Below are 26,690 nucleotides of genomic sequence, written 5' to 3'. Positions count from 1 at the left end.
TCAAAGGGCATCCTGAACCTTTGGCGTCTTCAACTTTTTCTCTACCCACCCAAAAACACCCAATCTATCACCCATGGTGTTATCAAGCTCCCTGGAGCACGTCATGAGTCTCTTTCCCGGTTTTGCCCAGTTTCATGCAAAATTTGATGGCTTGGATCTGTTTCAATGACCGGTTCATGATGGGAGTGTAATGAGGTCACACTATAGAGCTTCCGCTAATTAATGATTCGCACTCCGCAAAGCCTGGGAAACAACAGGCACCAGCCTTCAGCCTATTCTGAGACATTCCCCCCTTGAACCTAGCCAGAGAAACCACCACCCATCCCTCCGTCTTTCCGGGAAACAATAAACCCTACTAACTATGAAACAGACCTTGGATATTTATAAATATTCCAATCATTTTATAGGAGCTTCATAGTGACAATGTTATTGATATTGTTATAACGATTGGGGAAAATAAATATACTGTCACAATTCTTAAAACTTCTCACAACAACACCCAAAATATTACATCGCACTGGAAAATCTATTAAACGTCAACAGTGACAACAGAGGATAGGCATTCACATCCCAGGTCACTTGAACAATTAATTTGGTGCCACCATGCACATAATTTTGGGGATCGAGATGGTGCGGGGGCTAACGTACTGGCTTCCCACCCTGAGGGCGCGGGTTCAAATCCCGGCGGTGTTAAATATTTTTAAGTGTATTCACGATCTCTACTTGAGGTGCTTTGTGGAGGGAACTTTGAGTGAGTACGCCGTCCGTCGGATGGGACGTTAAGCTTCGGACCCCTTGTCGCCTTTCGTAAAGAGTAGGCTAACGCCGACGCTGGGTTTCTCTCCACCCTTCATCCTTTCCTGCCCATCCCCTATGGCGCAAATGACCTCAGCTGTCGGTCGCCTCCCCTAAATACTACTACTACTACTGCACATGATTTTACTTGATTCTCACATGCAAGAAACATGAGACTAGATATACATCTAGTCAGTGTATACACTGAAATTATCTCTAATGCAATCATGTCAAGGATTCACTTATATTAATGTCAATTTTTTCTAAGGGTCAAAATCTCAATATTAATGTATTAGGTTCAAAAATTGGTATTTAATTGTTATATTGGTATATTAATAATGCTGAAGCTTATTTTAACAATTTTTCAGGTGGCAGGGTTGCAAGTAAAGCACCACACGGTGCTTGTGGATGCACCACACTGCTCCATCAAAATAGGCGAGATTGCAATTCCCCTCGGAATTCTCTGGGGATAGCATAAAATGAAATTAGGTAGAAATAAAATATATTTACCAGGATAATCTTGGTCTCATCCAAGTCCTCCTGGATCTTTGTCATGGGGTCAGCCTCTCTAGGATTCTGGTATTTGGCCAAGTAGCTGTTCAACTGAGGGAAGGAAACCGTGGCATCTGTGGCCGTTGCCCACAAGGCTGGGGGCACCTGCATTTTGAACTCGTCCAGCACCTGGGAACGGACCAGAGCGTGTATTGTAACCTATGTTAAGGATCAGAGAATTGATGTGCTCCTCCCATTTCAATACAATGCGACAGAAATTAAGAAATTGAGAGTTAATCAAATGCATCAATAATGGATTAATATAAAGCAGGGAATACACAACCTATACCCACACTCCAATACATCAAAATAAATACTCAGCATACAACATTTTATTTCTCTCAAGTAGCCATGAACCATAATCGTAATTAATTTCACTTAAGATGAATATGTAGGTTGGATAATACCTCATTATGGCATTAAGGGTGGTTCTTCATTACATGTGGCTGCAATAAAATCTAGAGTTGGAGTGTATGTTTATGTGAATGATCCCTTTCACCTGTTATCAACAACATAGATAAGTGTTTTGCTGACGGAAGCAGCATTAGTAGCAGAAGAAGGAGGGAATCTATGGAGGATACTTTATAACTTGAGATGAGAAATACATATTCTTATTTTTGACAACATTCAACTATAATATTAAAAATGAAACAGATATTACAGCAACTGTATGTCTCAGCAAACACCATAAGGATTTTTAATGACAATATTCTTTGAGTCAACAGGCGTTACAGCGTACTTTAAGGCGTTATTTTAAATATAATGTAAGGAATTGGACAATCATACAGACTTTATTCAAATAATGTCCTTGATATTCATTCAAATGGAGCCCATGGTACTTATCCACATTAAATTCATTTTTAAAAACACGTCCAAGTGAAACGCACACATATCATTCAAAATCTAACAAAAGAAAAGAGTATACAGAAAAAATATCCAAAGCAATAATCGAAGGAAGGATAGTAAGCTTGAATTTTCCAGGTAGCAGGATGGAAAACAAGTGCGGTTTTTTTCTTCAATGCTATTCTTGCGGAAAACTGCATTGCATTCCTTTACTCTTATTATCTTGTAACATAATTATTGTGATACTCAGATTCAAATATTTGAGAGAGCACTTGAAAAAATACGTTTCTGGTATTCAAATTATATAAGTTCCTCAATCAACTAGTAGAAAAGGTGAGATTTAAAGTAAAGTGTACACGTTTAACACATAAGTCTTAGTGAAAGAATATATTTTTATATTTGTACATTGGTCATTGCTTACGAAATTATACAATTGAAGTGGTACGTATGCTGCTAGCCTTCAATTAACGAAGAGCTAGGGTCAAGATATAAAATTTAACAGACTTGTCTGCTTACACACTACTAAGAGTTTAAGCACTTTTACATGGGTTTCCTAACTATATGCTATTAAAACTAAGAGAAATATATACCTTTGTCAACAATGTGTGGGCCACTCTGGTGGGGTATTCGTGATCCGATATTAATACCCCCGCTAAATTATCTGCTCTCACGTACACATGACATAAATAATCTGGAACAGATTAGTAATAGAAATACAATAATATGAAAGGAATCTTAGACAGTGAGGAGTTATTTCGATTATATTCTAAATTAATACATGCTTTAACTTCCACTATTTCAGTAGATTGTAACACTTACCTGACTCTTTCACTGATTGCCTGGCTGCTGGAAATGTCCTTTCCACAATAGTTTTACAGAAAACGCCCATGAACTGCTGCACAGTACTTCTTTGGAAATAATTGAAACTGGTCAAATCATACGCCGTTTTTAACTCAGAAGCACTATGGGGCCCTTTGAAAAGGACACTGATGGCATATAGCTTCACCATCCTTGAAGGAAATCTTCAGCGTACAAAGGTCCAAGTTTTGAAACGTATACAACCGCAGCAACAAGTATGTGCTGACCTCAGACTTGAATGCATGAAAATTACTCCAAGCAGACTGACGTACTACTGTAATAGCTGTCTTGAGGTTTTCATCGTAAAAAAGAGTCCTTTCTATGAGGCAGACAAACAAATATTAAAGCATATTATCAAAAATTACATGACGCATTCACCCATACAATACATCTCACCTTATATATTATAAACCAGTTCCGATAAATTATCGTACGCCTTATTGAAGAACAGTTGAACAACGTAAACTTAACACAGAGTTCAACGGTTCCCCAATAGATGTCTCAAGACAGCATTTCAGGTCGTCATCAGAATTTGTAAACAAAATGTATGATTGTAATAGTAGTCAAAGAGGTCCAAAAATTCTCTATACGAAGAAAATAGAGACAATTTCATAAACAATGTAATTTCGTGCATCGAGTTTAGGCGCTTATCAGTTATTTTCCGCAGTGATTTTGTGTCATTTATTGTAGAATAAATTAACGGAGCTCTACCAAAATGACAACTGCCTTTTATTTAGAACATTACTTGGACAGTAAGTAAGCTTTTACATATTTTTACTTGGGACTTTACTTATTTATTGAATTAATATATTAATACCTTTTAATTTATACCCAGGTTTGGAGCATTTGCCCATCGAGCTTCAAAGGAATTTCACATTGATGAGAGATTTAGATGCTAGAGCACAAGGTCTCATGAAAAACATTGATAAATTAGCCGATGATTTTCTTCGAAATGTAAAAAGTATGGGGCCAGATAAGAAGAAAGACCATATGGATAGTATACAGAAACTTTTTAATAAAGCTAAAGAATATGGAGACGACAAAGTACAGCTTGCTATTCAAACTTATGAGCTGGTGAGTTACATATTTTTTTAGTCTATCCCAGTATTTGTCGATGAAATAACATATTATAAAGATTAAACCAATAAAAAATAGTGAAGTAAATTTCTCTCCACGTACGCATGCCATATTGTTTTAAAAAGAAACTAGAATTGATAAATGTGTGCTTGTCACTAGCCCTAAATTTTCAGTATTTATGATGTACTATTACTTTACGTGATCATATTTTTGGCATACAGAGAAAAGACTTCAGTCCAAATTCAGTTTGATGGACCAACGCATTTCTAATTTATGTAATCAATATTAAGTATTTATAATATTAATAATTACTGAAAAAATAAAGTGCGAACATCTTTCTAATCTGTCTGCTTTCACTTTTAAAATTTATTTCCCATAAAATATTGACTGCATAAGTACATATACCCATGGTGTAAGTTGTTGATATGTCACCATAATATTTGTACAAAAATTTCGTTTTCATAATTGTGCTCAGAAAAATGGCTATATAGAGCACATCTCACAAAACGTTGTCAAAGTAATTTTTCTTATTCTTAATTGTTATCTTGATTGATTTATTTGATCTTGGACGATCCCAATTGCTAAAATCCAGAAACTATTACCTGCAAATAATTAAATATGTTGCTACTAGGATGAAAATGAATGTATTTCAGGTGGACAAGCATATTCGCCGCTTAGATTCGGACCTTGCTCGCTTTGAATCTGAAATCCAGGATAAATCGAATTCTAGGACACAGGAGGATCCAACAGCCACAAAGAGTAAGTGTGTTGGCATGCAGGCTCCTCCATTATGTCCTAAACGTGGCCCACGTGCCTGGCTTTTTTCATCATGCTTGCTTTCATTTTAATATCCATTGTTCATCCTTATTTGAGGATTGGGATTCCTGTTTTGTGGATTCATGTGTGTACACAATTTGAGCACCACTTGAATGTGTGGCCTAATTCGAAGATGTGAGAGCCAAGTGTGTAAAATGCAAGCGTTTGCATGTTTGTGATCTGAAAGCCGTTATTGGTAGCAGAAAGGGAAAAGAAGTCAGGCATCAATATAAGTGTTACAAATGACAAGATACTTCACAGCCAATGTTATTGGGATCCCTTGAGAAAATTTTGGAAAAATCTAGCATAAATAAAATAAAGAGCAAGGCCTGACATAACTCATACATTGAATAAATAGAATTACATTGAATGAATAAAAGATTATGGCACCATGCGTACCAAGGAAACAAGGTATTATTCGATGTTTTCAGGCTTAACTTAGTGGAATTTCATTATTACTGAAGTAAAAAATACCAATGTATATTTCCACAAAATTTTTAATCAATATTGACAAAATTTCAATAAAAATTGATTGGAAAGAGATGCATTGATATTTTTTACTTCGGTGAAACATGGCATTGATACAACACATCATTACAACACATCATTCGTCACTGAACCCATTACTTAAACCAACTTTGGTGGTGGGAACATGGTTACACTGCTTTAACTGCTGTTTCCTCCCTGTGGTATAGCAGTGGACCCAAGTTTCACCTGTGGTACAAGCTGACCCGGAAAATCTTGTTGGCTGCTCTTAAAACTGCTCAAACATTACTTGGAAATTTCCATTCTGATGCATTTGTGGTCCTGCATCAAGAGGCCCGGCACCCATCTGGCAGACGATTTACTCATATCCAATTCCACCATTAAATATTTATTATTATTATTATTAAAATGCACATGTGCTGATAGAATGTGTCAGGTGGCACGCAAGTCCCAAATAATCACAAAGGTAAAATCAGTTATCAAACAAAAGTACACTTAAAGGAAACTTCAAAACACAAATCTCTTTCACAAAACAAGAAAATCTCCACCTCATTAACATCAATCGATCAGCAAGAGAAAAAAAGATAAATTAAAAAAAATTAAGAGGTTACGTATAATTTTACACCACACATCAATTCATTTAATAAAAATTTTTAATCAATATTGACAAAATTTCAATAAAAATTGATTGGAAAGAGATGCATTGATATTTTTTACTTCGGTGAAACATGGCATTGATACAACACATCATTACAACACATCATTCGTCACTGAACCCATTACTTAAACCAACTTTGGTGGTGGGAACATGGTTACACTGCTTTAACTGCTGTTTCCTCCCTGTGGTATAGCAGTGGACCCAAGTTTCACCTGTGGTACAAGCTGACCCGGAAAATCTTGTTGGCTGCTCTTAAAACTGCTCAAACATTACTTGGAAATTTCCATTCTGATGCATTTGTGGTCCTGCATCAAGAGGCCCGGCACCCATCTGGCAGACGATTTACTCATATCCAATTCCACCATTAAATATTTATTATTATTATTATTAAAATGCACATGTGCTGATAGAATGTGTCAGGTGGCACGCAAGTCCCAAATAATCACAAAGGTAAAATCAGTTATCAAACAAAAGTACACTTAAAGGAAACTTCAAAACACAAATCTCTTTCACAAAACAAGAAAATCTCCACCTCATTAACATCAATCGATCAGCAAGAGAAAAAAAGATAAATTAAAAAAAATTAAGAGGTTACGTATAATTTTACACCACACATCAATCAAATTATTACATATATTCCTTACATATTTTCTTAAAAGTATGCACTCTGTTAGGAAATGGCTCGAATATTTTTGCAGGTAAGGTTTTCCTATCAACAATTGTTTTATTAAGAAAAGAATTTTTTTTATTCGTTCATTGTGCCCGGCATTTTCCCTTGAATTTGTGGTCATTTCTCCTTATAAAATTTGGCTTCCCCGCCTCTTTCCTAAGATCTGCCCAAGCTTTCTCCCCCTTCCAAATGCGAAACATTCCACTACAAAGCCTGCGTACTTTCCTTCTAGATTGTAGAGGTTCCCAGCCCAGCGTTTTTAATATGTCAGACACACTCCCCATCCTCCTATGCTTCCCCAGCACACATCTGGCAAGCCCTTCTTTGTACCTTTTCCAGTTTAACGATATGTCCTTCTTCATAGGGGTCTCATACAATATCTGATACTCCCATTCATATGATATTTTTCTACCGCATCAGTACTTTCTTGCACTTTCAGTCAGCGATCCTCCATGACCATTATATGCACCCTTGCAATAATTTCTGGGGTATTGGCACATTTTGGCCGACCACTTTGCGGATCATCACCTAAGCTGTCCCGACCAAACTTGTTCACTTGGCAAGAGTTGAATATGAAGGAGCAGAGCCCTACAGATTTTCCTGAAAGTGTGCATGAATTTCCTTCGATTTCATGCATAATTATCTTGATTAATACAATCACTGCTTGAATCTCAATTTTTTTCCATCGTCACAAATCACATAACGGGAACAACAATAGAGAGGTATTCACATCACAGATATCTGTGCCATGTTATGTGGTCACTCGTAAATGATTACCTTTTACTCTGCAGGAAACTCGTTGCACTAACACTGGCATCTGGTGGTGATTCTGAGAATCTTTCTAACTGCCCTCGTTTGACAAGTTATCATGTTATGTGACAGACATCACAATGAGACCGTCAATCATTCATTGCCATTTCTGCCTTCAGTCAATATTATTAAGATGTACCCAATGTTTGCTCGAGAATACATTTGTTGGGGAAATTGCAAAGCCCTAGTAAACTGAAAATATCCCAAGAGGAACTTGGGAAAGTTCATGGCATTTGGGTTGCGGACTTTGAAAAAGCTACAGTTAAGTGTTGAGCGGTGTAACGACATCCTAAACGCCAAATGTGTATAATTCCATGTATGTCTTTTGGTACTCGTGCATTCTGTGATTTCATGGGGGTGAGCCTTGGTCGGTTGCTTGATAATGACTGCTTTCTATCTGTTGCCCGCACATGCAAAGAGGGCCGCAAGAAACTGAAGGAGGAGAAGAAGAAGAAGCGCGGAGCAGTTGTCATGGGAGGCACGGCATCCTCGGAGGACGACCAGCACTCGGTGAAGCTGCCCCGGAAGCGGCAGAAGAAGGGCGGGGGAAGTGCGGTGGGGGCCAAGGGGGGTCAAGGGCAGCACGGAGGGGGTTCCAAGGGGCCAGGCAAAGGGAACGGGTTGGGCTCGGGGCAAGGGGCAGGGGAGGGGGGCAGGGCAGGCGCCAAGGCGGGTGACGGCGGGGCCGTGGGCGCCAAGGGGACTGGGAGTGGGCCGGCCTCGGGTGGCACGGGGGCCGGTGCCCTTGCCATGGTCATTGCCCACCCCTCAGATGTGCTTGACATGCCGGTTGACCCGAATGAGCCCACCTACTGCCTCTGCCACCAGGTGTCCTATGGCGAGATGATCGGCTGCGACAACCTTGATGTGAGTTGGAAACCTTTGTTATTTTTGGGTGAATGGTGGAATTTTCAAATTCTGGATATCTTTGTGAGCTTATGATAATGTTAATTGGTTCCTAAAAGACATGTTTGGGACACGTCACATTGACTGCAAACATTGCCGACAGACAAAATTTCATTGTAATTAGAATTTGAATACAAATGTATGGTCTGAAATACATATGACAGTAAACGGGATCAGTAACAGAGCATTTAGAAGAAAATTACTAAAATGCAGAGAGAGATATGCATCAAGTGTATAACATTGATGTCCACCGAGGATATGGTAAAGTTTTTAGATTTAAATGACAAAAAAATTATGTATTACCCTGCAATTTTCCAAGTAATTTTTTCAGTAATTTCACACTAGCCTTACAAGGGTTCTTAGCGATTATAAATAAAAGGGTTTAGAGCAGGGAGAATGATATTAAGGGTTCAGAAAGGGAAGAGGCATGGGTAATGTCTTGGGGTCATTAATTGGGAGGCCATGATTTATAATGAGGTCATTAATTGGGAGGAACTTAGGATACAATTAGGATGTTTTTAGAATTAGAGAAAGCATTTGATAAGAGTAAAGTGGGAAAAACTGATACATATATTGCAAGAAATTGGAGTGGATAGGTGACATTTATCTGCAACCCATAGATGCATGACACTGTTCGGGTGAATGTGACGAATGGAGAGTTGGGATGGACATTGTTAGGAATAGGGTTTAGACAGGGGTGCCAATCGTCACCCATGCGTTTCAACATGTATGTGGATGAATTGGTAAATTAGACACGGAGAAAACTGGAGATGGGGGAGATATTTGGTGGGCATTTCATAAAATTAGGTTTGTTGATGATACAGCTTTAGCAGAAGTCACCCGGGGGGTCACAAGCATTGCTGAGTGCGCTGGAAAGTAAATGTGACAGGTATAGGATGGGAATAAATGTAATTAAATGAAAGATTATGCAGTTTACTAGAAAGAGGAAAGCTAAATTAAATATTAAAATAGAAGTTCTTAAATTAGAGCTGGTGGAAGAGTTAATCTATCTTGGGGGTATTTTGGGCCAAAATGGTCAAAGTTAAAGTGGGGATGTAGAAGTAGAAAGGAATGTAAGAGGAAGAATTAATTGAATTAGACAAAGAGCCTTTCACGAGGAGGTGGGAATCGATGGCAGGAACGTTGAGTGAGGATGTTAAGAAATGATTCGTCAAAACATTATCGTGGAGTGTAGTTTAGTATGGCTTGGAAACATGGTTGTTGAAGTAAGGCGATAAACGTAGATTGGAGGTTTTTGAAATGTGGTTGTGGAGAATGATGGAAGAGGTGTAGTGGACAGAAAGGAAAAAATGGAAGTTCCAGGCATAGTAGGGGAGGAAAGTGTATTGTTTTGATTTGCGATGGAATTTTGAATTGAGTGGAGAATGTTTGGCGAACGTGGAAGGGGTTGAAAAAGGATAGGCATGTTTTATGGATTGAAGGGAGGAAGGAAGTATTCAGAGTTGTATCATTGTGCTGATATATATATGTACTCTGTATCCATCTAAAACCTACCTTAACTGGTAGAGTACCAATAATATTAATCAGTAATATTTGGAGGCAATCCCATAATAGAACTAGGCCCTGGTGGGTCATCATTTGAAGGACCAAAATACCTGACGTATCACTGTATTCATTGGGTAACATATGAGCCATTCTCATATAATATCCCGAGGCTATTTTGTTTGGCAGTCTCCCCCTCAACACACCCTTGGTGTCTCTTTTCCTGAATAGGTTTGTATCACAGTGAATAATTCAAAGAATGTGCATGGGAGCGGTGAAGAGTGAAAGTTGGAACATGGTGGTGATGTAACCAGGAAGTCAATGAAATATTAAGGTTATTGTAAAATCCTGGAAAATTTGGAGTTATTTTAGCATCTGGAATATCTTGAAAATGATCTAAACTCCCTCACTTATTGGAGAATATCAGGTTTACTGTTCACTGTCAAACTAGTTTTTTTCTGATATCTCTCAAAGCCAATTGCAAATCATCAACTTATGGTAAGGTTATATTTAGGTAATCTGTGGCTTGCATTAAAATTAATACTGGTATCAGTTAATTGCTGTGCTCCTTTTAAATTAATCCTTAAGTCAGTAATCAACTGATTGAGGTGCATCTATTTTCGTGGGTACACAAATAAATATTAAGGAAAAACTTTTCACCTTACATGATGCCAATTTAGTAATATAGGCAGGAGATAAGGATAAAGGTATTATATGCTCTGTAAACTAGACAAAAAATATAAAAAAATGAGTGTTACCTGTAAAGTCAGAAAAATAATCACATAATGCGAAGAAAGCAAGTGAAAAACAATTCAATCCTGTTATTCAGTATACCTAGAAGAATCCACCCTCTAAAAAATAGTGCATAATATGAATTTGATGGCTTTGAGGCTTTACTTTGTGAAAGTTCGTGATCACTGAATAAATAAGACAATAATCGAGAGTATCACCACTAAAATGGCAGAAATGTGGGAAACATTTCATCTGGTGAAAAAGAGGCTGGGAGGAATTGAATAGTGGTGAGATATTTACGAAGGTTGTCATGGGTTAACATTGCAGGACTGAGTTACAAAGTAGATAAGAGGCAGAAGAAATGTAGGAATCATAATATGTCTGCAATTAAACATCCCATCTGATGGACAGCACACTCAAAGTGCTCTCCGCAAAGCACCTCAAGGATACCACCGAATTATGTCGCCTCCAGGATTCGAACCCGGGCCCTATCGTTGGGAAGCCAGTATGATAGCTTCTGCAACAAAGGGATCCCCCAATACAACTGAAGTAATGCAGCTAAAGTAATATGGGCATTTATGTCAATTTCTTGAAAGTAGGTGGTAAAAGATTCCTTCAATGGATCTCTCCACAAAGAAGGAAGATAATGCATTCTGCCAAGCATTTCTCATGGAAATAATTTGCATGCGAATCCATGAAATGCAGGCAGAAACAAATGCTCATAGGTTGGTGGGTCGCGAAGTAATTCCTCGGAAAATCCAAGAAATGGTGCTCGTATTTTTGGAAAGGGTTTGCTTTCAATGCGCCTCACCTCTCACTGGAGTGCTGTTGGAAGTTTCAGGAATATCCATCTTGTGGTTTTACTTTCATAATCGAATGAAGCTACTTACTTCTTTATTTCAAATCTGGGTGTGTCAAGAAACATTTCAATGAGGTTGGGGTGTTTTTATCCCCTTATCCAATATCCTCAGAAATAGTCCATCTCTGAATGGACCTCGGATCAAAGATTAATTCAATGATCTCAGGTTCGACTTGGTAAAAATTGGGTAATACTCCGTAAATTTTCACAAAAGATATACTACGGCACTACCAGGTTTGATATATAGGTGACACATAGATATCTGATGATGTCGCATGTGTGTTGAAACCAGTTTTACTAAAGTAAATTTACTGTGTAAATATACCAAGTTTTCCTCATTCACCGGTGCTGATCTAAGGTTTCAGTTTTCCATGCATTTGAACAGCAATGTCATTTTAAGACCTCCCTTGGCCAACTTGCTAGGGTTATATGACACGGAACATATACTAGGCATTGACTAGGAGTCTTTCTATATCTCACTTTTTGAAAGAACTTCCAGGAGTATTAGACATCTGTTGACTTGTTGATAGGTCTTCTGGTCTCAGGGCAAATATTTAAAATTCAAGTTGGCCAATGAAGGAATGACAGATGCCATGAACTGTGGTTTGTAATCTAATGGCAAAGTTAATAATGTCATGATTTAAAAAAATAAATTTAAGAAGGTAACTGCTCACTGTACTTGTTTTTACTACATCTTAATCCTATCTATCACTCCTTGAGCAAGAAAAAATTTGAATGTTGTACAAATATTTTTTAGTCTTTTCTGCCTTTAATTTTCAAAAATTCTGCTAGGGAGTAACTTACAGAATATATTTGATAAAAAGGTAAAGGTGACTGAATTTTTTTCAACGTGTAATATAGGTTTTAATGTACAGCTTATATAATGACTGATATGGTAAAAATAGCTAATAATGCTGCTTAATTAAACAAGATTTTATGAATGCTTCTGTCATAAGAGTAAATTTAATTTTTCGTGTGTGTCTGAAAGAAATTTAATAACAATAATAATAGTGAAACTTCCTGTAGCAAAAATATAAGTTAACCAATTTAAATCTGACTAGTGATGTGTTAAGGTGATTTTCATGAAGCTTGTCCTTATTAATGACAACAATAAATATTCATTTCAGTGTCCAATTGAGTGGTTTCACTTTGCCTGCGTCGGGCTGACGACTAAGCCCAAAGGCAAGTGGTATTGCCCAAAGTGCACGGCTGACCGAAAGAAGAAATAGCTGCCATGTCTGCATGTACCTGTCTCTTTCAACATGGGGGTGGGGGGAGGGAGGGTGTGAAGGAGGGGGAAGAGGCCTCTTTTGCGCTTGCGGGCTCATTTGGTGGCAATCGCAATAACGAACGATGCCCTTTTTGTTCTCTCTCTTCACCTCTTGTTTAACAAATTTGTTTTGCATGGCATGTTCTGAAAACAGAACGCAGTGCATGTTGACAAATATTTAACTCAATGGACATTAAATGTCATTTTATTGCCGAGTGTTTTTAGTGACATTCGGTATTTTAACGGCTGTGCGACGTACAGTTTCACAACTTGAACTTGACTTCAAAGACACTGTTTATAAGTGGCCATTCAGAGTAAGTTTGTGAGGTTTTAGATGCATCACATATCACCATGTTTCATGTGTTTGTCATAGTAATTTTATGGGATTAAACTCCCTTTGACACTTCCTAGCATCACAAGACCATACATCTCCAAAGAATGCCATCGTCATTGAAACAATGTCGAAAAAAAAAGTCGATTGGCGCTGGTAACCAAGCAGGCCTTGCCTTCTCATTGGCATGGCAATGCTTTGCAACTAAGAGTGAGATTCCTGGACACCACTTTCCCAATCTTTTCATTGGGTGTATTATTATGTTTATGCAATTCTGTTTGGAGTTGATGGAAATATCTCTAAATTCTTGGAAAATAAAAGATTAGATTTTTATACCAAGGTGTTTCATTACTGCCTCTGCTCAATCTGTAGATGCATCTGATGGTAAAGGATTGAAAATTTTCCATTTCCACCTGAGGATATTACCAGGTGCCTGCCTATCTCTCAAAACTTCATTAGGTTGCAAGTCTTATATAATGTTCCCACAAAATGTTATCTGATGCAAAACTTGTCAACTTTCTGCCATCATTAAATGTGCAGACCCAAGTTTTGAGTGTATTTCTGACTGTTGAGGAGGTTTTGAAAGTTGTAGCTTTCAAAAATGGGCCCAAAATCTGCTTATTGTTAATTTCAACATAATCCAAGTCTTTTGGATTCTACATTAATCCTCAGTTTTGCAAACATACTTCACTGTGTATCCTGAACCCCAAGTTGCCTCTGCCTTTAAGTCCTCCTTTTTGCACTTTGCAAAATTCTTTTTGGAGAGTGGAAATTATTCTTTTTATACCAAAATTCTATTCTACATTGCAAGAAGGAAAAAATATGGAATGCAACAAAATCTCCCACTTTCAGATATCAGTGGTCCAGATGTCCTCAAGGGTGAGTTGTCCGTAAGACAGGCTAGTTCGATGACCTATGTAGATTTTTAGCTATACCTATTATGGGAATTAGAGGAAAATATAAAAATTCATTGTGTGTCTATACAAATACAAAACAATTATATTAAACAATTATAAAACGTTCAATCTCAACGTCTAAACAAGTATATTACGTTCAAATTAATTGTGTACGTAATGTGTACCAAATGATTAATCACAAAATTAATCCTTCAGCATAAAGTAACTACAATATATACATATATATGCATTGTTTATTATATATATATATATATATATATATATATATATATATATATATATATATATATATAAATATTTAAAAAACAGCTTTAGATTTTTAGAATATAGAAACACAAAGAAAGGACACTCACAATTTGTTATTTGACGTTTCGACAGCACGGCTGTCGTCTTCAGAATGGCGTTCTCGGGGAAGAGCAGAGAGGATGTGCGGGGGAGAGGTGGGGGAGGGAGAGGTAAAGGGACCAATAGGAAATGAACAAAGGGGTGGGGGGGATATGTAGGCAGCCAATTGATGCATTCAGTGGGCTTGGTTCAGCCCGGGCGGTTTGAATGATTGGGCCACCCAGATATGCGCCATCTCGCGGGTTCTCACCTCTATTATACTCGCAGATTTGGGAAGGATTTCAATCACCGAAACAGAGAAGCAGTCGTCAAAAGATTGATTGTGGGAAGCGGTGTGAGTAGGGATGGGATAATTAAGAAATGTGGGAGATTTGGTGGAATATCGGTGGTTATTCATGCGGAGGGAAAGTGCGGTCGTGCATTCGCCCACGTAGAAGGCAGGGCAGAAGTTACAGGAGAGGCGATATATAATGTTTTTTGAGGTACAGGTGGCGAGTGGTTGGGAGTTGGTACTGAGTGAGGGGGAGGGTCTTAAAAGATGACAGCATTTGCAGCGTGGGTGGTTGCATGGTGCGGATAGGGGCGGGGGAGAGACGGGGGTGCTTGAAGTTGGATTTGTGGACTTGAAGATGTCTCGCAAGTTCGACGGGCGTTTAAACGAAACAGAGGGACAGTGTGGGAATAAAAGTGATGTGGACTGAGTGTTATTGATAATTAGGAAGAGGTCACGGATTAGATGTTTAATTTTGTGTGTTCCGGGGAAGAAAGTGGTGATAAGATTAGGGCATTTTGGGCGGTTTGGTTTGGGGAGGGGAGTGTATTGGGTTGACGGTTTGAGGATTTTACTATTTAGTAATTTTTCAGGGTACCCACATTTTCTGAGGGATTCATGCAGCTGGTACAAGTATTTCTGTTGGGAGGGGGTGTTGTTGCAGAGACGGAAGCCACGGATAGAGAGTGAGAATGGGATGGAGCGCTTTGTGTGAGGTGGATGGCAGCTGTCGAAATGAAGATATTGTTGCTTATTAGTTGGTTTAATGTGGACTGAAGTGTGAAACGTATTGTTTTGGAGGTGAATGTCGATATCTAGGAAGGTAATATTCGAGTCGGATATAGAAGAAGTGAATGATACTGAGGAGGAGGAGTTGAGAGAGGAAATGAAAGAGGATAAAGTTTTGCGTCCGTGGGACCAAAGGAGGAAAATATCATCGATATAGCGGGCCCAGAAGAGTGGTTTTAGGGTTTGTTGTTGCAGAAAGTCGTGTTCTAGTTTACCCATAAAAAGATTGGCGTATGCAGGAGCCATACGCGTGCCCATTGCAGTGCCTTTTATTTGTATATATATTTTGTCATTGAATTGGAAAGCATTTTTGGTAAGAACGATTTGGCTCAATTCGATGAGGAAAATGCCTGCCTTCCCAATGAATTACCCTAACCACTTTCAACTTTGGCTGCGAAGAAAGACTGGGTGAGGGTAGAGAGCTTTTTCAGGAGGCCCTCATGTCTTTGAGTGAGATTTCGAAGTGCCGAGGAAAGTATACGATTAAGTGATGGAATTAAATGAGGGGCTGAATTGGATATAATTTTGGCTAGAGACAGAAGGTTGGACCGATGTTTACTGAAAAGAGAGAGGTAGTGCGATAGAACATCACGCGTGAGATCACGTGATTGTTGAAATATGACGGTGTGCAAGTGTGGGTGAAGGCTAGGTGGGATACCAGAAAGAGGTATTTTGATGACGAGACCATTGGGTATGATGCCTAGGGATAAACATGAGGTGAGGAACTCGGAATGGCTAGCATATTGGGCTACTTTATATGCATTTATGCGGAATTGGTGCAGCCAAAGTTGAAAGTGGTTAGGGTAATTCATTGGGAAGGCAGGCATTTTCCTCATGACCAAAAGCAGAGTTGTGTGTTTACTTGCAAAGACCTGTAATGGCAATCCGACAATTCCCCAACCCTCTTACAGACCCATCTTATCACCAGCAGACTATTTCCTGTACCCAAAAGTGAAATCCTCCCTCTCTCAAAGGACACCACCATGGGGCCCTAAGTGCCGTCAAAGAAGCTTACACACATACCCTTAAGTTCCTTACAGAATCAGCCTACCAGGGAGAATTCAAGTCATGGAAAAGCCGCTGGCAAAAGTGTGTTGACGCTTAAGGGATATACTTTGGAGAATTATGAGGCATTGTAGCAGTATCTGAAATAAATCTATTTTGCCAAAACTTTTCCCAAGACTTTTTATACAAACCAAGTAATGTATCATCATTGCCTTATGTAATGTTAATGTTCTTTAATTTTTCAGCTTGACACGAAGCATCAGCATATTATTTGATAACAATTGTTCAGTTAGTCGTCTCAGGTTGAACATCCACTCGTATTACTTATTTCAGGATCTTCTTCCTCACCAATACTTCAAATTATTTACACAATTTATCTAATTGTCAAGTCAACATTTTCTAAATCTATAGATGTACTTTCTATCTCTGGCATCAGCTCCATCTTAGGAAAGCTCACTTTGACGAAACAATTAGGCACTTGCACAGTTTGCAATACTTATTATTTCTTAATCAATCGAAAATATCTCATCCAGAACTGTGATTGAATTTGACATGTCATCATTGAGGTTTGTTTTCAATTTCAGAACTTTTTAAAAAGGAATTATTAGTAATTTACCAAAAGATCTTAATTGTTTTCTGATCTGTGGGTCACAGGAAAAAAATCTTAATGCAAATCCTTTCATTTAAAATAATATGGCAAGGAGCATTGACATAAAAAAACAAGATCCCTTAATTTTCCCTACCTATTATCATATCTAGTATCAATAAACATTGTGATTTAATGTTCATTGTACTCGAGACTTTCCTATTGTATTTCCAAGTTAAAGACGGCATTTGTTAAACGTTCCTCGGAGGCAATGTGGATTTTGAGCTTTTTCAATAAGCAGTAGTTTTACAAGATCACCAGCCATTGCTTGAACATGAAATATGGTAAATCACCCCTTTAATGCCTTCCCTTCTGAACTTCTGAATGCTGCAATTGTAGAACCCAAGTTTGGTGAGATAAAGCCCTCAATAGCAATCCCATTTCATCTGCATGGCAGATACTTTTGGGTCCATAATGCTCTAATAAGGTCATAATGCTCTCCAGGCACCCTTTCAGTCCAGTCAGTGACATCATCCTGATGGAAATTAGTTGCCTACCAACTTACAAATTCGAACATTGGATTATGTCATGTCCAAAATTTCTCCAACCACCAATTTCAGACCTTACATTATTGAGTTCTGCAGCAAATTCCAATTTAGTGGTGACATAAGGGCTGGAGTAAATTAATTGCCCTCCTGAAAATGAGTCAATTTTATTCCTTGAAGGAACAACTTCCTTCACATTGTCATTATGGTTTGCAATCCACAACATCATAATGTTCCCCTTTTGAATGACTCTCCATTCTCAGGATAGGCAGTAGGTTGTTTTTCGGACAACAGTTTCGCCCGTGTTCCAACGAGCATCTTCAGGTCGAAGAGCTTGAACGTTGTTTTGGCCGCGTTTATGTGTGTATCTCATTTCCCTCCCTGCTCTGTGATTGGTCGACAGTTTCCCACCAAATCCTTTTCCAAGCGCCTCCTAGGCAGTCGCCACCTTCTCTATTGAAGTTATCTTTTTCCCTGAATATCTCGATTGATTCTCTAATCAGCCTTGGATAATATCTTCTCTCTTTAGATATTATTTTGATGTTTATTAAAACAACATCCCGGCACTTCGACCTGAAGAACCTCATTGGAACACTAGCAAAACTGTTGTCCGAATAACAACCTACGCCGTGGCATCCCGAGAATGTGGAGGCATTCATCTGAAGACCGCTGAAATCTACAATCGAATATGTTCCCCTTTTGCTTTCTTCTTGGCGATCTATGTCTTACTAGCATTCTGATACGGTGATAATATTTGGACAATAACCATTTTCTTTAGCCGCACCCTCAACAACCGGCACTTTTTCATAAAGCAGAAGGCTTGTAGCTATAGGCTCCAAAACGTAAATTCAACACACAGCTCATAGGAACGCAAAAGACTTTTTAACATTCATAGCTTGTGAAACATGAAGAGTAGAATGATTTTCAGAAAAAAGTGAAGTGTGCTGCTCATCCAAGAATCATTGGCTGGCCCTTGGTTGCAGAACAATAGCTTCAACAGAGTAGGATTAATCAAGGATGGCCCACTTGCTCAAGGACAAAGCTCCAGAACTGCTCACAAATAAATGCCCTCACAGTTTTTTGGAGTTATCAGTTCCAAGAATGCACTCTCCTCAAACCCCATTCTTTCGCTGAGAAGTACTTATTATTCTCTCAGAGGTTTATCCATTTTAAATTCAGCCGTACCTCTCCAGTTACTAGCAATCCATTTTTAGATAAAATACCTTGCGCCTCTCTTGAGGGTTAAAATGGAATAATCTACCAGAAATATGTCCATTTAGCATGAAAAGTATTTCCATAAATGTGTCCACATTCCTGAGTTGGATGTAGTATATATAAGAATGCCCAACACAGTAGGATTAAGTGCCTACCCCCCTGAAAATGTCCTTCCATCAAGGGTGTGTGCGTAAACAGATGGTTTTACTCTAATTTAAATCATAACTGCTCCTAGACTAGGACAAATATTTGTGAGTGAGTTACTTTAAACATCCCAATCCTAATGGCTTAGCATGCTGGACGTCCAAAAACAGGAGAAGAGAAACTCCCGTTTGCCCCTCTCCTTCCCTTGTGCGAGACAGCCTCGAAGCAATTAATGGATTAACTCACTCACTGCCCTGCCTCATCCTTGCCTGGGCCTACCTCCAACAAACTGGTGTTGGGAGTGGACCAAAAGCATGTTGAGGGAAATTAATACGATTAACGTATTTCACTTTAACACCATTTGCTAAGAAGTCTCTCCCTGCAACAATTTCAGAGTGTAAAAATCATTCGCCTTGACTGGGATTCGAACCCAGATCCCTCAATATCCGGTCGAGTGCTTTAGCCACTTAAGCTACCGAGGCGTCCTCTTAAACTCTGAAATTTTGGGGCTTTTAAAGGAACAAGATGTTGTGACGAAATACCGTACATACAATGTCACAGGCATTCGTAGTCGTGCGCACGGCGCCACAGTCCACGAGGTTAAAGCCAACTTTAAACACTTATGGTGTTTTCACTTTGACAAATTGCAAAGAAACTGCGGGAATTTTTTTTGCGAAGCGAATGATTTTTACACTCTGAAATTGTTGCATTGAAATGCACATTAGCGGATGACTCCGTTAAAAGTTACTGTTGCGGCATCTCCCGCAGTTTCTTTGTAAGTCTCTCCCTCTTCAAGGAAACAATGAGTGCGACGACTTGAGGAACATTCAGAGAAGTGTTCTAAGCATTCAGAGTGAAATTCTGTGCAACTGTATAAGTAACACTCCTCACAATGAGTCCTTCCATTAAAAATGAAATGATAGGCAATGTGTGTGAAGCAATTCAGGGGAAAATATTGAAGCACAGCAGCCCAGCGGTGGATCTAGATAGCCTGTATAATGGTGTGTATCGTCAAAAATGGATATGAATAATTTTATGGCCTTTTTTTCTTAAAAAAAAAGCTACAGTAGATAATCAAAAGCATGGCAAAGATCAGCTATTTAATATTAGCTTCAGGGCAGATAAACCATATTTATTTTTAATTTTATTAAAGGCAGTATTATTCTCCAAGAGAGGAAATTGTTGCTCACCTCCTTTGGCCTCTGTCTAAGCAATTTCTTCAGCTTGATTTACTATTAACAATGAACTATGTTCAAGCTTTAAAACTAGCAGTCGAAGAAAGTAGAAATGATAAGTCATGGGAAAAAGGTTTTATTTAAGCAAAGAAAATAGGTTCAGCTATTTCAGTCAACATAGAGGAACACATGACATAGAATAGAATGACATCATATAGAATTACTTAACCAGAAACTGGAATTTATTTCATTATTTACAAAATAATTATCACATGAAAACAGAGACGCACCCTGCCTGCAGAGAATATCATGATAGCAGATATGGGAGTAAGGTTTCCTAAGCAACTTCAGGCTTGTAACACATTCAAAAGCTAAATGTGTTCAAATGATGCCATAGCATAGAATTGGGAAAAGTGCCAAAAAATAATGATGCACTGAAATCATGGATTTGGAAAATCTAAGAGATGAAAGATAAGCAATTGCAACCACCTGATTAGCCCAGGAAGATACATTGCATGATGAAAATTCTTGATTTCATTGGTTAAAAACTATGCATCCCAAATACTGGGACCCGAGAATGGTACATGTGATCACTCTACATGGATGAAGGGAGAGATTATAGCTAGTTAGAGGACTATGGTTTAGAAAAACCTAGGGAAAAAAGCAGTAGATTACAACAGGAGACAGCATTTAATCAAAAATAAAAACACCAAAATAGTCATAGAAATAAATGGAAAATACCCAGGGACTAAGAGAGGCAGTATCATCGTTAGGCATAGATATAGGAAGAGCATGATTAATTCACAGTTTTCTGGGAACATATGTGGATTCAGATCATAAGTTAGTACTAACGAAATGTAACGTCAGATTCAAGAGGATACAATTGGAAAGACATTGAGGAAATGGAATGTAGAGGCATTATCCAGAACAACAATGAGTATTAGCAGGCTGTAGGGATATCCATAAGTGGGAAAGGGGAACTGGGTACTATAGAAAAAAAATGAGAACATATAAAAAAGGGATATCAAAAGCCAAAAACAAAACTTTGGGAATGGCAAAATGGTGAATAGCATGGATTATAGATGACATGATGATTAGAAATCCAGATAAGAGAAGGAAATGGAAGAATGAGAGAAAAGACACAATTAATGAAGGATTTCATGTTTTCCCGGTGTATGGCATTCAAGAAGTTCTCTCGGGTTTCCCACCGGGTCAGGTTGTAGTGCACCGACGTTTCGAAGGCTGACTCTGCCATCGTCTTCAGGGTGAAGTATTGAGCATGAAAAAGGCCTGGTATACCATACCAGGCCTTGAGCATTGAGCATACCAGGCCTTTTTCATGCTCAATACTTCACCCTGAAGACGATGGCAGAGTCAGCCTTCGAAACGTCGGTGCACTACAACCTGACCCGGTGGGAAACCCGAGAGAACTTCTTGAAGACACAATTAGGTAGAGGAAAGTATAAAAAGCTGAATAATAATCTGAAGTAGGCAACAAATGGAGCGAAAGAAGTGTGATTATATATGGGATACTAAGGAAGGGTGAAATGGGTGCACTATATAGGAAGGAGAAAGCACTGTCGAGAAGCAAGAAAATATGCACTCTATTAGTGATACGGCATGGAAATTATTGACCAAATGCAGAGAGATGGTATGAGTACATAGAGAATGGATATGCATTGAGAATAAATATGGACATGCATTGTTCCATAGGGCAAATTAGCCCATTATAAAATTGGAAGGGTAATCTTTGAGTGCCTGAAAAAGTGATTATTACGGTATTATACCATTTAATGGATGTTTTGGATGGGCAGAGACTGAACGTCACTACATTTCTAGGCTTACGAAGAAAAAGTGATTACTTTAATGAATTTTCAAGGCTCTGTAAAGATCATGACGATTTTCTCAGGGCACAACAGACTGATTTCTAAAATATAAAGTCTTGATTATTTTTGTGTTGACAGATAAAAATGGACAGAAATATCTCCTGAAAGATCTTGTGCTTTCCCGGCATAACTGTTGAGTGAAATCCATTGTGAGAAAATTATTTATTTCAACTTATATGACCATTAAATGCATTCTAAGAGATTAATTGTAAAGACATTTGGACAGATAGCTTAGAAATAGAAAGGGAATATGATGCAGACAAAAATAGAATAGGTCTAGGGACATTAAATATGCAACAACATTGAAAAATTTCCAATGGAAATGAAGTCAAACAAGGCAGTCAGAACAGATAATACCCCATAAGAATTACTTTGGTTTAAGAAAAATGGGAGGAAGAGATTTCAATGAAAGTACTTAAAAGAGTGTTTATGAGGAGGGAATTAAGCCAGAGGATTTCCTGTATATTAATTCTGATCCCAATCCCAAAAAAAAGGGTAAATACAGCAGTAGGCATGTGAGGGCAAGAGGATAATAAGTTTAACTTGACGTCCAGCTAAGGTATTTCCATGAATTATCAATCTGCTAGATAATAGTACATACCAGCAATTAATCAAGATGTTTGGAAGTTACAGTGATGTGAACACTAGCAGAAGGAACATATGAGTATAGTAAAAATACTTTTGTGGTCTTCATAGATTGCCAGAAAGCATTCAAATGAGTAGAGAGGAAAATGTTGACGGATTAGATGAGAATTGGATAGGTAACTTATTTAAAAATTATACTTGAATCAGACGTCCCAAGTAATTAAAGGAGAGGGAGAATAGCTAATATACGTGACAAGGATCCCTGCTATTGTGGAAACTTTTCAGCATATACGCTGAGGAAATGTTAAAGGTGGCATGCATGGCAATGGCTTGAGCATGGGATAACAGTGGGAGGAAATATGATTGAGTCAGTTAATTAAGCCAATAAACAAAAAATAATTAGTTAAATAACCAAGATATTGCACTTAACATGGAGTGAACATCAGGAGCAATGAGAGTGGCATCAGATGATTAACCATATGAAAACAAAAGTTATGAGATATTCAAAAGGAAGATGAGCCCAAGTTAAACGTTAAAGTAGCAGGGAATAAATTGGAGCAGATCATGCATTTGGGCTGTATTACAAAAGAGAAAAAGGGGCATCACAGAGGGAGAATTGAGAGAAGAATGGTGTTGGTGGGAGAAGCATTTATGAGAAGAAGAATATAAGAGCAAAGGCTTTAAATATGAAGCGTAGCGCCCTATGGATCTGAAACCTGGCCTTTGAGACCAGAGGATTAGCATAAAGTGGAGGCCTTTGAGATTGAGGCAAAGATGGGAAATTGCATGGGATATCAAAATAGAGCTGAAAAAGTGATTAGAGCAAACAATGAAATCCAACAAGATGTTCATCCATATTATGTATCCATGCATAATAGAATGGAGGATGTTAGCTAGACATATATCCAGTTATGCGACCATGTGGTCATCAAACCTTACCTCCATAATACCTTAAATAAGGAGATGTTAGTGTTGGTAATTTTTTAACTAATAAACTATAAAAGATGCCATGAAGTAACAAGGAAACCTAGCTATATAATATCACAGCACATTTATTGAATCAATGTAATTTAACAGACAATAGGTCTAAGATAGGAGTTCTATTGCCATCCTAGATTAAATTACTATAACTTCAGTGGCTGTAGCAATTGGGAACACGAAATGAATATTTACTCACACATACAACTTATACTTGATCACAATCTTACAACTAATTGCTAATCTTTGCCATCTTCAATCCTTGCCAACTTCAACCAATGTGTTTCATCCAGCGAAAATACTATCCAAATTGTTGATGCTCCAATTGTTAAGGACCTCTAATTTTGCCCAAATGAGAATGTAATTGTTGTAGGCAGTTGTTTTAAACATAACCTCTCTGTGAGAAAGAAAGAAATTTCCACAAAATAGTCAACTTTATTTGTACCAATTTACAAATAAAGCAGGAGTTATTAGATGTTATTTTACTCAACCATATCTTGATATCTCTAAAAATAAAATTTTTACAAGTTCAAGTTTTTCTTCCCTAAATGAGAGAATCTAGAATTAAATAGCATATTCAAGACACTTACGGAGCAAAATGTAAACTTAAATTCTAAAAAATGTCCTCTTTGCCAGCGGTCTTATATATAAATTGGCCTTCAATGAAATTATTTTGAACCTTCGACTCTAAGCCCTTCAGGGAAGACCATGACTCGGCCCAATATAACTACAAAAGGCTTCCGTCAAATGTGGAAAATGGAATTATCTTTTTGATGCAAAGGGATCTCTGGAGAAGCAGAATAAAAATACTATATGTTTAAGTTCTCATTACTGGGAATGAAATTGTAATGATTTATCCATTCACTTAAACTCGCATACTGAACATCACTCAGCAGATAAATGAATATGCACTTCATTACGAAACCCAGAGAAAGTAAACCAATTGGCAAAGGATTCGCGTTATACAGGTAGAATGATAATCACATCTCTACATTTCTTTGATCATCCTCACACCAATAGAAGTAAAAAATACGACAATTAACACACACAATGGCCTTTGTTGCTTCGATGTGCACACAATTCACGGCATGCCATGCCGTAAATTTAATGATGAAAAATCTGATTAAGATACCACATGCATTAGAAACGAATTCGCGTCCCTCAGGTTAGTCGGCGCGTGCCTACATTTCCGTCAGCGTACACATTCATTCAGAAATTACGGTTAAGTATAATATCACCCTGTCAATTGAAAATAAACATCAGCATCTTGGGTGAATTGTATGACCCCACACTGGCACTTGTTTGCATTTCACTGCAGTCAGGGTATAGACGAATTCTTCCGATCACAACATCGTGACGGAGGCACATTCCAATTGTATATGTATGAATTGCGAGTCCTGAACTCTCCGGAGAGGCAAAATTTTCCTGATTTATTGAGGGAAGAAAAAATTTTTCTCATCATATCTGGTGATACTTTATGGGTAATGACATAATCCTCCCTGCAGCCACGAGAACGGTATTCGGTGTCAAACCGGGGATCGTGCCTCCTTTCCAGGTCTCTGATAGTGGACAACCAAGCACCCACCGCTACATCCTCATTGCTATAAAGTTCAAGTGAAGACGCGCGATCTGCCAAGATGTTGACCAATTCCCTCGAGAGTACGTATCCTCCACCAAGAGCATAAGGCAAATATCGATCACAAATGACCCACTTGCGATCCGCCCACTTCCCGCCTCGTCGAACATGAGCTCTCCCGTCAAAAAATCCCCAGTAGAGTCCCTTCCTGGGATTTACTCTTACCATGTCCTTAAGCTCCTTCACAAGAAATGGAATTCGAACATATGAATCGTCGTCGCACTTCAGCATAAATGAGAATTCGGCAATTTTGGATAACCACATAAATGATAGGAGAATTTTTGTCGTCAGCCGTTCATAGGTGTCAGTCTCAGATAAGAGCACGAGGTCCTTATTGTTTTCATACTCCTTAACTGTAGGAAAAATGAATCATTTGTGATAGTGCTAGCAATAATCGGTACCTCAAAAGTTCACCCATAGTACGGCATCTTACCCAAGACGAAATTTTGCTCATCTCTCAAATTTTTGGAACCTACAAAAAAGAAATACTGGACTTCATCACTACCACCGTACGTGGACCAAGTCTCCCTAATGGCATTCCTTTGATGAACGTTATCGGGAGAACTCATGATAACCACAATAAGAAATGCGGATATTGTTTTCTTGAACCGATAAACCCCCGATTTATCATTCACTTCTGCAATGAAATGTTCATTGTTTTCTTGGGGTAATTTCCTTTGAGACATATCACCGGCATTGTCCGGGCATTCTTCATATTTTACTACACTGATAGTCAGCGTGCATCCCAAAATAAAACACAGAGTACAGTATATTGGTACTCTATAATTTCTTAACATTGCTTCTATGCATTATTCTAAGCTCACCAAGAAGCTTATTTACATTATGAATACTTTAGTCGCTTTTCCTATTTCTGTTGTTTATTTAAAAAACCGATTGTCAATTCAAAAATAGTTTGAGAAATCGTCGGGTTATTAACCAATGGTGTTAGTGTAGTGGTATTTGCTATTTACATGGTAGTAACCATTTCCATGCTGTTATCATGCGAAATAACCATATGGAAGCCTTCTCTTTATTTATCACTGCATGTGTTGTTTCTTTTTAATAAAATTTTGCTGAGGATTAGGTGCTTGCGCTGGAGCGCCGAATCATTCCTCATTCCATTAGGACTCCTCGCACCCGTTGTACCTGCGTCTCGAATTGAAATGCAAGTGATGAGATGTTTGGGCCTCTACAATTCCATGATCAACCGAATGACGAAACAGGGAAGGGTGCTGATGCTCTTGTCATGAAATTGCGAACTTCTTTAAATCCAGTAATCGATAGTCTGGCTAAGGACGAACGCCCCTTTATGTCATCGAGTGCCAAGTGTGACCTATAGGTTTTATTATTACAAACAATTACAAATTTGCAAGATGCGTGCGTTGACGTGTAAACATCGGAGTAATCGGGAACTTGGTTTTTAACTGGTTTTGTTCAGAAATCGTTA

The 26,690-nt window shown here is 38.3% G+C and overlaps 3 protein-coding genes across 4 annotated transcripts in view; 1 reads left to right on the top strand and 2 right to left on the bottom strand.

Annotated features, from left to right (window-relative positions):
• Ykt6 (YKT6 v-SNARE) overlaps positions 1-3,499 on the bottom strand; it is a 21,396-nt gene extending 17,897 nt beyond the window's left edge. Inside the window, exons 1-4 of one of the 2 annotated variants that reach the window (XM_071594923.1) lie at positions 3,445-3,499; positions 3,010-3,367; positions 2,781-2,881; positions 1,306-1,476 (exon numbers count right to left, since the gene is read on the bottom strand). In XM_071594923.1, the coding sequence (XP_071451024.1) occupies positions 1,306-1,476; positions 2,781-2,881; positions 3,010-3,199 (462 nt within the window). In that variant the 5' untranslated portion in view covers positions 3,200-3,367; positions 3,445-3,499. Of the gene's footprint in view, positions 1-1,305; positions 1,477-2,780; positions 2,882-3,009 lie in introns of both variants that reach the window. The other variant, XM_071594922.1, reaches the window with a different exon arrangement.
• Positions 3,500-3,549: 50 nt separating this feature from the next.
• Positions 3,550-13,472, top strand: Ing5 (inhibitor of growth protein 5). Its single transcript, XM_071595070.1, has 6 exons — positions 3,550-3,800; positions 3,884-4,122; positions 4,779-4,884; positions 7,984-8,106; positions 8,203-8,432; positions 12,693-13,472. Exons 1-6 carry the CDS (start codon positions 3,764-3,766, stop codon positions 12,792-12,794), a joined length of 837 nt encoding a protein of 278 aa, XP_071451171.1. The 5' UTR covers positions 3,550-3,763; the 3' UTR covers positions 12,795-13,472.
• Positions 13,473-23,668: 10,196 nt separating this feature from the next.
• LOC139696428 (beta-1,3-galactosyltransferase 6-like) lies at positions 23,669-26,066 on the bottom strand. The gene is made up of 2 exons (XM_071595190.1): positions 25,677-26,066; positions 23,669-25,596 (listed from the first exon to the last, which is right to left on the bottom strand). The coding sequence occupies exons 1-2, from the start codon at positions 26,038-26,040 to the stop codon at positions 24,926-24,928; spliced, it is 1,035 nt and encodes a 344-aa protein (XP_071451291.1). The 5' UTR covers positions 26,041-26,066; the 3' UTR covers positions 23,669-24,925.
• Positions 26,067-26,690: the final 624 nt, after the last annotated feature.

The sequence above is a fragment of the Hetaerina americana genome, unplaced genomic scaffold (assembly GCF_022747635.1).
Source record: "Hetaerina americana unplaced genomic scaffold, ioHetAmer1.1.p SCAF_7, whole genome shotgun sequence".
Taxonomy (NCBI): domain Eukaryota; kingdom Metazoa; phylum Arthropoda; class Insecta; order Odonata; family Calopterygidae; genus Hetaerina; species Hetaerina americana.
This window is presented reverse-complemented; position numbering and strand designations above follow the sequence as displayed.